Source organism: Oreochromis niloticus, linkage group LG9 (genome assembly GCF_001858045.2).
Source record: "Oreochromis niloticus isolate F11D_XX linkage group LG9, O_niloticus_UMD_NMBU, whole genome shotgun sequence".
Classification (NCBI taxonomy): domain Eukaryota; kingdom Metazoa; phylum Chordata; class Actinopteri; order Cichliformes; family Cichlidae; genus Oreochromis; species Oreochromis niloticus.
Genome location: NC_031974.2, coordinates 24,383,951 through 24,394,449, shown reverse-complemented (window position 1 = coordinate 24,394,449; position 10,499 = coordinate 24,383,951). Strand labels below are relative to the sequence as shown.

Genomic DNA, 10,499 nt, shown 5'->3' with positions numbered 1-10,499 from the left:
TTAGAAATGAAGACCACACAACACTTTATACATGCTTAAAATATTCAAACTTTATCCTGTGATCTCGTCATCCTAAATTCATAGAGAATTTTAGAAATCACTTCCTGAGCAGAGGAGATCAAACATTATAAACAAGGAAATATAAACACCATTCAGGCTGTTAGTTCAGACAATAATAATTGTGACTGTAATAAAATTTATCCTCAGCAGACATAGAAGAAAAGCAAACAATCAAGAACAAAAGTACAAAAGTATTGTTTGCTTTTACTATGAAAAAGCAAGAATTCGTTACCTCTGACTGTTATTTGAAGAGGATCACAAGCAGCTGTTGCTTTGAATGTTTCACTCTCTACTCTGAAGAAGTATGTGTCTGTGTAGTTTGTGGTTAAATTAGAAAACAGAGTGGTGCAGTCTCTCTGACTCAGGTTCCCAGTAATACTCATTGGATAGATGCTAACTTGTCCATTACTGTTGAAGATCACATTGTTTGGATTATTGTCAAATTTGGAATCATTTTTAATCCACACTCCAAAGATTTTTCTTGTGCTGTCAAATTTCTGTTCTCCTTTGGGTCTGAAGCTACATGGGATTTTCAAACAAGATCCACTCAGTGCTTCCAGCTTCTTTGGTGCAGTTATGAAGAGTGCTGGGTCTTTATTAGGACAATCAGCGAAAGCACCTGTAAATACAGTTCATGGATTAAGTCATTCACACATTATTACTGTACTGTAGTCCCGGCAAGACTTAAAACATAATCTTTGATTAAATGATTCATTTAGTTAGATTTTTGTATCTCTGTGTTTATTACGCAATCACAGGTTTTAACAGAGCTCATCTAGAGCTGAGTTTGACATAAAGGGTTACTGTTTATTTATTTTTCTTTTGTCATGATTCAGTTTTTAAATTAGACATTAAAAGTGTAGTTGATTTAACATACTTTCTTTATTTTATTTTATTTTTCATTGTATAAGGTGTAGTGTTATAAGCTGTAGCTTCAACCTACACCCTTTCAGTCATTTGACTTCTTCTGTTATCATTTAAATTCTTGTGTTGTAAACAAACCAAGGAGAAATTACCAATTAAAGCATTTCAATTTCAAGTTAGGACAATAACAATTTGATAAAATAGCTGTAGGGTCACTTTTTCTTCCAAATAAAATTTACATTTTAAATGATTTCAATATAAGTGAACAAACGGCTCACCTGAAACAAAGAGGAGAACCAATAACATGCTGACTGTCACCATGTTCACAAACTCCTTCCCTGCATTTTAACACACAAACACAAAGAAATCTGTTTATCTAATCATTCCACACATGAAGTTTTAAAACAGCACCGACAGTCTGTTAAAGCTGTTTCACAAGAGAACTTCCCCTATTTAACAACATATTTTTTTCTTAGCAGTGATCTCTCTGAATCTATAACCACACAGTTCATGTAAAACAACAACACCACTAAGTAAAATTCTATACATATTACATTTAAAATTACTTAATGCGTCTTTCATTTAAGTAAAAGAATCAATAATTATTAGTTATAGAGAGTAACAGTGAAATGTTTCCTTACCAAGTGAACGAGTGATTTCACAGCGAAATGAGGGGGTTTTAGCACAGTTACAGTGAACCATGTAGCCTGACTGCTGTTAAAAAGAAGGAAGTTCAGAAGGAGAACATGTTCTTTAAGAAAGTGAGCTAAGGTCAGCCTGCTTGGTTGCAAAGCTGCTACGGGCATGGCATCACATGATGCATCTGACCGAAGCAGGAAAATAGTCACTTATCTGTCCTTCCTGTTAATATCCTGTGATAAAGGAAGTCAAAGATTACAACAACGTTAAAGTCCCAAATTACTTACAAACTATTAAAGAACTTCTTTACTAACTTGAGTTATTCCAAGGTTTTGTGCTTTTACACTATATATTTAATAACATGATGAAATTATATTATCTCTGTCATGTTTCACTAAGAGTGGATTCAAAGGAGCAAACCAACTCAGTCGTACAAACAGGTGAAAAAGTTGATTAACGGTGAATTAAAGAAGGAAAATGGAAACACTTGGTGAGCAGGTGAAACGGGAAGGACCTGAAGAGAAAGAAAAAGGACAAAGACTGGTGATAAGCGCACACACAGTAACGTTAGATTAATGGGAGCAGGCGGGCAGGTGGCTGGACGTTTGGGAAAGGTGCACGAAGGTGATCAGGAGAAATCCAGGTAAGCAGGTGAAGCACCGGCGTGAAGGTCCGAAGTGAGGAATCCGTGCCTAACGCTGTTCTCCGGGGGGGCGAACGGAGTAAACAGACGACCGATCTTAGTAGGAGTAGCTCTGCAGAGGGATGACGACAAGACGAAGATTACTGCTGGAGATTCCCGGAATGAGCCCATTACCACAGAGCTGAAGCACAGCTGGCACAACGCTGTTCTTCACCAGCTTGACGATGCCAAACACCACAAGCCGAACACCCCGAGAACTGCGGCCACGCCCACTCACCCACCTGTTCCTAAAGAAACGATGGGTAAAAACAGGAAAAGCAAACCCCACCAATCTCGGATCCTCACAATATCAACAGTAATTATACACACAGGTATTCTGAAGATATATGAGCACAAATGGTGCTGAGAGAAAAGGCGATAAAGGTGCTGATTAAAACGGAAAGCTTTAATGTCAACCTCATGTTTTATTATCTCCTTAATACTACATGTCGTGAAATACATTCACACATGCATCCAGTTCACTCACAAAGTGTGATTACCTTTAAAAAGGAAAAAGAGGTTTCACCAATCACAAATCATGAAATCAAATACAGATTTTTTTATTTTTGAAAGATGACATGGACAAACACAAAGCAGTAAAAACACACGAAAACCAAAATCATCCAGAACTTTATCCGGAAGTTTGCTAATGTCCGGAATTTACTTAATTCATCATTTGTACTATGAAGGTGATAATGTTTCTCTGTTTCTATTGTTAAAGCTATAGTAATGATTCGTTTTACTAAATATTAATAATTGACTTGATCTGTTGTTTTCATCAGTGCTTTTCTTTATTATATGAATTTGTATTTAAAAGTTTCAAGTGTCACATGACCAGTGCTCTGTGTATTCTGTGGTTTTGTAGATGAATCAAACTGATCCTGATGGTAGAAAAAAGAAGTGCATTTACACATCAGTGATACACAGAAAGTCCCCTGCTTTTTTTGGAATTAGGATTCTGTCACCCAGTATTGGGTAATATGTTTCTTTAGCTTTTAAATGCTGCACTGTGGTACTTTTCAAAACCAGCAACAACTGTCTTTACTATCATGTGGCTGCTCGGTACGCTGTGTGCTGTGAGGACACTAGTATTTAAACCTTTCTTCTGTATTACCATTAAAACAACAGAGAATTTTAGAAACTTGTACAAGCTTTAGGTTCTTGCTAACCGTGGCAGTAAATGAAGGGATATTTTAAGTTTTTACTTCCTTAGATTTCACTTCCTCATGAGACTTGCAGACACTTTAGTTGTTAGATTATAAGCTCTGCTTATCTTTCTGCCTCTGGTTTGTTGGGACGTTTCAATCTAAACCAGCTGAAAGAAAAAGGTAGAGACAAGTTAGAAAGGAGGAAAGCTTCTCATTTAAGTTTGGTTACATTATGATTAATGTTATAACTCATGAAAATACATTTGAAATTACACACTGGTATGTAGCTGACTCACCACTCAAAGATGACCAGTATGCTGACAAGTATTATGATTCCCACAGTCTTCATTACAGCCTTTTTCCCCCAGTGATCATCACCTGCAATGCGACAGCACGGTCAACTCCTTGATGGAAAATGACTCCTGACAAATGCGATTCCTGTGTTTACCTTCAAACAGCAGCTGACTGCCTGCTGATATCTGGATGTCCAGATGATTCCCGCAGCCGCAGTAAAACAATCTGTCTTGATCGAGTTTGGTCACCTCAAAGCTGTAAACCTTTGTGTTAGCTTTGATCGTCTCCAGTTTGTCACCACTGGTCATGAACCAGACATAGCTGTCAACAGGAGGGTTTGCCCGGCAGGTACATGTTAGAGTCACCATGCTGCCCACTGATACAGGACCAGTGGGACTGATCAGCCTGGGAGGGTCTGGAAGAGATTTTGGAGTGAATAAAGGTGCACAAAGAGAGGGGAGGCTCTTTATTAAGGTTTTCTCTCAAAGATAAGACCTTAAAGTCCTACATGAAACACTGAGAGTCTCTTCTGTCTCTGCTGTCTTGGTGTCTTTTCCTTGGTTCACAGGATATCTGGCAGAGCAGCTGATCTTCTTTCCATCATCTGTGTCTGACAGAGTGATGGTCTGCTGGATTTTAGTTGTAAAGCTTCCATCTGTGTTTTGCTCTATTTTGTTGTGAGAGTCTTGTTGGAGATTCCAGGTGAGTTGAGGAGGGGAGTGTGGACAGGGAGTGAGAGCTGAGCAGGTTATAGTGACAGACTCCTTCTCCTTCAGATCACCGGAGATTGTAATATTGGGCCTCCAAGGAGAATCTGTGGTTTCACATCACATACATCAAATACAGTATTATTTGGATTTTAGTACATGATAACCATGTAAATACAGTTGTGTACTTTTAAGTGTGTAGTTTTTAACCTTGGTGCTTTTAGGACTCATTGGCATAGAGGTGTAATCTCATTACATTAGTCATCAATAATAAATATTAAGGTGCAATAATGTGTCAGAATGTAGCATTGTGCTAAATGGAAAAATAAACCAATTTTGATAACTTTGAAGAAAAATACTTTAAAGCTACTCAGTGATGGTGGTTCAGTTCCTGCCACTCTTTGAACTCACCCTGTAAATCTTTGTGATTTGATCTTGAGCAGTCGTGATGTTATTGTGCTGACAAATGCTACGTTTTACTCAAGTAATCAGACCATCTTCATTTTCCTGTGGATTTTTAAAAATACAACCCTATCATCGAGGATGATCTTATAAGCCTAGATTTGAAGCAAATAAGTACTTGTGCTAATTTTCTATGAAAACAATTTAGGCACAGTAAAGTAAACCGATTGGTTCCCAGATGACAGAGTTCTGCATTTCATATTAAATCTACCCTTAAATATATAATTGAGCTTCATTATTGCACCTCACATGCTCTGGAGAAAGCTCTGTGCTGAAACACATGAGTACGTTTCGGCTGTCAGTTGTTGACGATGAGCTTTGTGACACATTGCTTTGGAATACAGTATACTGGCTGTCACACCACCAGAATTCTTACTTTTGAACTCCAACCTCTTTTCTACAACTGAGATTTGATGATTATAATGTTCGTGGGCTCATTTTAGGGCTGTAAAATGTGGGTCATATTTCTTAATCACGCGCATTGGGACAGGGTACGACAAACACAAACACTCTTTGTGAGGTCGAGGTGGTGTCATCTAAATAAATAGATATATGTTCTGGATTTACAGATTTATACCTACCGTAGTTCTTTTCTTGCTTATGATTCCAGCACAGTATTTTCCGTCTTTCGACTCTAACTTTCAGCCTCCAATTTATGATGATGATTTAAAGTTTTCTATAATAATATAAATAACATAATTTGTTATTTATTATAAACTTTCTTACCTCTAACTGTAATTTGAAGACGATCACAGTAAGCTGTGGCTTTGAATGGTTCATTCTCTACTCTGAAGAAGTATGTGTCTGTGTATGTGGTGGACAATTCAGAAAACAGAGTGGTGCAGTCTCTCTGACTCAGGTTCCCAGTAATACTCATTGGATAGATGCTAACTGCTCCATTACTGTTGAAGATCACATTGTTTGGATAAATGGAAATTTTGGTATCATTTTTAATCCACACTCCAAAGGTTTTTCTTGTGCTGTTAAATTTCTGTTCTTCTTTGGGTCTGAAGCTACATGGGATTTGGAGACAAGATCCACTCAGTGCTTCCAGCTTCTCTGGTGTAGTGACGAATAAAGCTGAATCCTCAGGACAAGCAGCCAGAGCACCTGTGAATTTAGGGATTTAGTGTCAAGGTTAAAATAACACAGAAAATATTTACATGCAAGCAAATGTTCAAATGTTGAAGTAATGTCTCTGAAATAAAAACAGCTCACCTGAAAGAATGAATATAGTCAGTAACATGCTGATTGTCAGCATGTTCATACACAGTGCTGCCATGATACTCATCATCTGACTTTGCAAACATAACTCAGTAAACAGGTCGACAAATTCATAGATTTACATATTTTGTACATTGTGATATATTCAGGCATTGATATTTATCCATAGGATGAATATCATTTTCAGATATAATATGATAGTGTGTAAAATCTACTTACCCTGAAAGTTAAACCAACAAGGATCTTTTTTTTTGGCTTAAAATGGTAAGAAGTAAAACTATCATACACACACAAAAAAAAAAAATCTAAATACTAAACAACCCCACCTATCAAAAGTAGAAACAATAAGGTCTTGTAATATTCTTGCAAATGTGTAGCAACTTTGGGATTTCATCTGCCAAGGGGAAATAATGAAAGAACAAACATAAGCAACCAGTGCATTAGCCAACCGGACAATTTTCATCTTCCTCTCCTTGTGGGTTTCAGTGCTTGTCATACAGTCACTGTTTTACCACAGTCAGTTTCTGCTTTGTTCTGATAACAGCACAGCTACAAGAGCTAGAAATATCTTGCAATAAGTCCACTCATGTTTTTAGTCATTTATTTATGTTTGTTCTTTAAAATCAGTCCCAAAGATGCACAGTTTTTGCAGCTACACGTTAGCCTGATTGGTCAGTCTACGTCACGCATGCCCTGAGATGAAGATCCATTTCATCTCATTAAACAATTTTTTTAGTGTCTCATTATGAAAGTCTGTATAAAAATAAATGGTGAGGCCTGGTTTGGAGCAACAACACCATTTGTTTTTTAAAACTGTAGGTGGATTTCTGAGCCTAGACTTAAAAATCAACTTGCAGCTGATCCCACAGTGACTGCAAAAGCTCTGATATCTTTTAGTTTGAGGCGTGACCCTAGACATGTAGAGAATGCGAATGAATGAGACTGGTGCTATGCAGATGGGTCCTGCCCATTAAGAGCCTTAGAAACAATAAATAAAATCTTAAACTGACTTCTAAAATGGAGAGCAGTGAGGCCAGGGCTGGAATGGTGTTTATATTAGTAGTAAAGCGCTATACAAATACAGGCCATTTACCATATTTTTTGGAGTCAATTGACAGTCTTGCTGCTGAATTTCATACTATCTCCAAAGATGTCAAAAGAGATTGGAGGAGACTTGGGTATAGGGAGTTACAGTTATCCAGATGCAATAATATTTTGGACTTTTTCTTATCTTTAGCTATCTTCGACAACAGAACAGATTTGTTTGTCAAAGGAAAGTTTAGAGTCAAGAATAACAAATGTGTCATGAATGAGAATTCTAATATGCGGTGACCTAATTTGCCTTCAAAGAAGCTGCTAAATTTGGAAGGACCAAAGATGATAATCTCAGTTTTTCCACTGTTTAACTAAAGGAAGTTCTTAGTCATCCTCATCCACTCTTTAGTATCTTTAAGACAGTGGGGTCTTGGGAGGTTCTAGCGAATCCTGAGATTTTAAGGGGAGATACAGCTTTAAGTCATTAGCACAGAAATGAAAGTAAATGATAAATTGACTAATTCTAATATAGCAATTTTCTACTCTATTTGAGGACTCAGAATACTTTATACATACCTCTTTTACCCATCTATACAAGTACTCTTTTCTACACCTTAGTGCTTTCTTTTTAACATTCACACATACTCATCGGAGAGAAACTTAGGGACCTGGCAGTGGAGCAGCTAGGAGCAGCTTGGAATCAAACCACTAACCATCCCATTAGTAGATGACCTGCGCTACTTCCTTAACTACTCCCTAATTTAATAGATGATGTTATATCTCTTAAAAATATTATACGGAAAAAGATACAAAAAGGAGAGGAGTGGTTCCAGGATGGACCCCTGAGGGACACTACAAGAAAAAAAGAGCACAGGATGAAGAAAACTGACGAACAGACACAGAAAAACTTATCCTTATGCCCTTAAAACCAACCAGTGTCATCAGTCAGTTCAACCAACACAAATGAAAACTGTTCCATTTGATGGCATCTTAGTTTGCACAGAATTAGTGTTGATTTCTCTGAGGTAATATATGTGTAAATGTTTGTGCCTACAAAGCTGCTGAAAGCAGAATTAGGTTTGCCAGTAAAACCAACAGGCCTTTTACAATAATCCATTTTTATAGCTGAATTAAACACAGAGTTGTTTAGCCTCAGTAACAAAAAACACATTTGACTTGTTAAAAGAACCTCGTGCCAGCTGTGAAACAGCTGTTTCACAACTGGCATGAAACAGCAGCTGTGGGTGCAAATTGTGTGGTTGCTGTAGTTATGCTGCTCAGGCAGTGTGCAGGCTGCAGCCTTGGACTTAACTTTGAGTTCACAATCACTTCCTGTGTAAGACGGTAGTTATAAATTTAAGGAAGCTGATGTCAAAGACTGGTGGGAACTTGTGCAACACGTATTACTGACATCAAGGGTACACTTTTCTTCACAGCATTGCAGCTTTTTTATAGTTTTATTGAATAAATGTTTTTGAAATCATATTTTCTTTTAAGCATTTTTTCTATGTATACCACCTTATTAATTAGTATTGTTTTGAAGATGATCAAATGTTTACTTGTCTGTGTGTCAAAAAAGGCAGTTGTGTCTGCGGGGTTTTTTCTTCTTTCATCTCAATAGCGAGCCATGAAATTTTGCCCATAATATTTAAAACGATAAAACTTCATTAACCGTAAAATTGAATCTGCTGCATGAAACAACATATTGGCAGTGTAGTCTATAAGAAGCTTCATCTCACTGTGGCTCAGATGGCCACAAAAATAAATATCACTTTTTCATATCTGCAATTTCATCAAGTGGTGAGCTCAAACAAACCATTAAACCCTGCAGGGTTAAGCACAAAGGAAGTGATACTGTTTCACACACATTTTAGTTGTCATGCCACAAATGTGGGATTCTCAGGAGGAACTTGCAGCACACGCTTTGTGTGTTTCTTGCTGTAATGTTGTTCTCCTTTTAACATTCTGTTTGTTTTATGTGGATTTGTGCATTCTTTAACACAATATATAAATATATAAGATTTCCTCTCAACACATGTGTGTGCAAGTGCAATCAACCCTCTTCTATTTAGAGCAGGAACCCAAATGCTCTGCAGAGCAATTGCACTCAGCATGGTGTGGATGCCCTGATATATAGTTTTTACACATGATAAGTCTTTCAGCTGTAGGTATGAAGCAATCTTCATGCATATATGCATAGAAATCGAGTATATAAGGGAAAAGCAGACTTTGTACAATTCTAAGGAGCTTGAAAGTCAATATTTGTTATGATCACTGTTAATCCTAAACTTAGGACTGTGTAATACTGCAAATTTCAATATTGATCTGATACCAAGCAGAGGTCCAGTATTGCCAATACCAATACCATTACTTTTAACTTATAAAGACAGCTTATGTGTGTCATGATTTCTGAAATAAATCATCATCAATTTGCCAAATTCTGGACACATTTTAATCACCATTAAATCACTGAGAACTCCATAATAATTCACAATAAAACAAACCTTTCTTGCTTTTTTGAGAGTCCTGGAATGTAAATATGCCTGTCTTTAAAGCGCTTTGGGCCAGCTGCAATTGTTTCAAAGTGCTATATAACATAAATTGACCAATCAACACAAAAAGCAGGGATAGCTCAGTAGGTGCGCCTGCTTAGTGGCTGCCCACTGCTTCACTGAGTGAATGGGTCAAAGTAATTTCCCCACGGGGATCAATAAAGTATACATTATTATTAAGAAGTTTAGAAATGTTTTATTGTTCATGTTTGAGGTATGCTTTTTTATTTCCAATAAAACAATAAAGCTTTACTGCACTTCTCAGTGCCACTGAATCACATAACCACAGCACAGCTAAACATAGTAGTGCAATATTGATATTTGGATCAATCAGCCCATCAGTACCTGAGCTCTGTTAGGCAGCTTTCCTGACATTTCTTTAAGTAGTCTTTAGGAATAGTTCTCCAGGCTTCTTGAAGGACATCCTTCTTTGGATGTTGGCTGCCTTTTGTTTTTGCTCTCTGTCCAAATGATCCCACAGTGCTTCAGTAATGTTGAACTCTGGAGAGGCCAATTCTGACTGATAGTGCTCGATTGTGTGTGTTTTTGTTTGTTTTTCATCGAAGTACACTACCGGTCAAAAGAAGACCCCAGTTTGTCCAGTTTTTTATTGAAAATTATGCTGTTTAACTTCTTATTGCACTCTGAAATGAAGGCATAGTACAAATAAACAATTTGAGTTAAAAAAAAAAAAATGAAAGAAATCATGGAATCAATATTACTGAGTGCAGTTTTTCTGATGCCATGGTCCCTGTGCCTCATCAGCTGATCCCGTGTTAGGCAACATGTGTTTTTGTTTTTCGCGCTCTCTCTCTCCCGCCCGTGGCTCATG

General features: G+C 37.3%; 2 protein-coding genes across 3 annotated transcripts in view; both read right to left on the bottom strand.

The window, feature by feature from the left end:
- LOC100696571 (B-cell receptor CD22-like) overlaps positions 1-2,477 on the bottom strand; it is a 9,219-nt gene extending 6,742 nt beyond the window's left edge. The window contains exons 1-3 of one of the 2 annotated variants that reach the window (XM_019362831.2): positions 1,566-2,477; positions 1,203-1,262; positions 293-679 (exon numbers count right to left, since the gene is read on the bottom strand). In XM_019362831.2, the coding sequence (XP_019218376.1) occupies positions 293-679; positions 1,203-1,262; positions 1,566-1,626 (508 nt within the window). In that variant the 5' untranslated portion in view covers positions 1,627-2,477. 2 annotated transcript variants of the gene reach the window in all.
- Positions 2,478-2,789: 312 nt separating this feature from the next.
- On the bottom strand, positions 2,790-6,393 carry LOC109203603 (myelin-associated glycoprotein). Its single transcript, XM_019363230.2, has 6 exons — positions 6,075-6,393; positions 5,583-5,966; positions 4,196-4,501; positions 3,842-4,102; positions 3,690-3,771; positions 2,790-3,560 (listed from the first exon to the last, which is right to left on the bottom strand). The coding sequence occupies exons 1-6, from the start codon at positions 6,148-6,150 to the stop codon at positions 3,515-3,517; spliced, it is 1,155 nt and encodes a 384-aa protein (XP_019218775.1). The 5' UTR covers positions 6,151-6,393; the 3' UTR covers positions 2,790-3,514.
- Between the last annotated feature and the right edge of the window lie 4,106 nt (positions 6,394-10,499).

What these genes read in the sequence shown, in the direction of transcription:
- LOC109203603 (XM_019363230.2), bottom strand. Translation starts at nt 6,150, where the DNA reads ATGATGAGTATCATGGCAGCACTGTGTATGAACATGCTGACAATCAGC. An exon ending in GACTATATTCATTCTTTCAG is followed by an intron (nt 5,967 to 6,074) that starts GTGAGCTGTTTT and finishes CTAAATTCACAG; the next exon opens with GTGCTCTGGCTGCTTGTCCT. An exon ending in AGAGACTCTCAGTGTTTCAT is followed by an intron (nt 4,103 to 4,195) that starts GTAGGACTTTAA and finishes AATCTCTTCCAG; the next exon opens with ACCCTCCCAGGCTGATCAGT.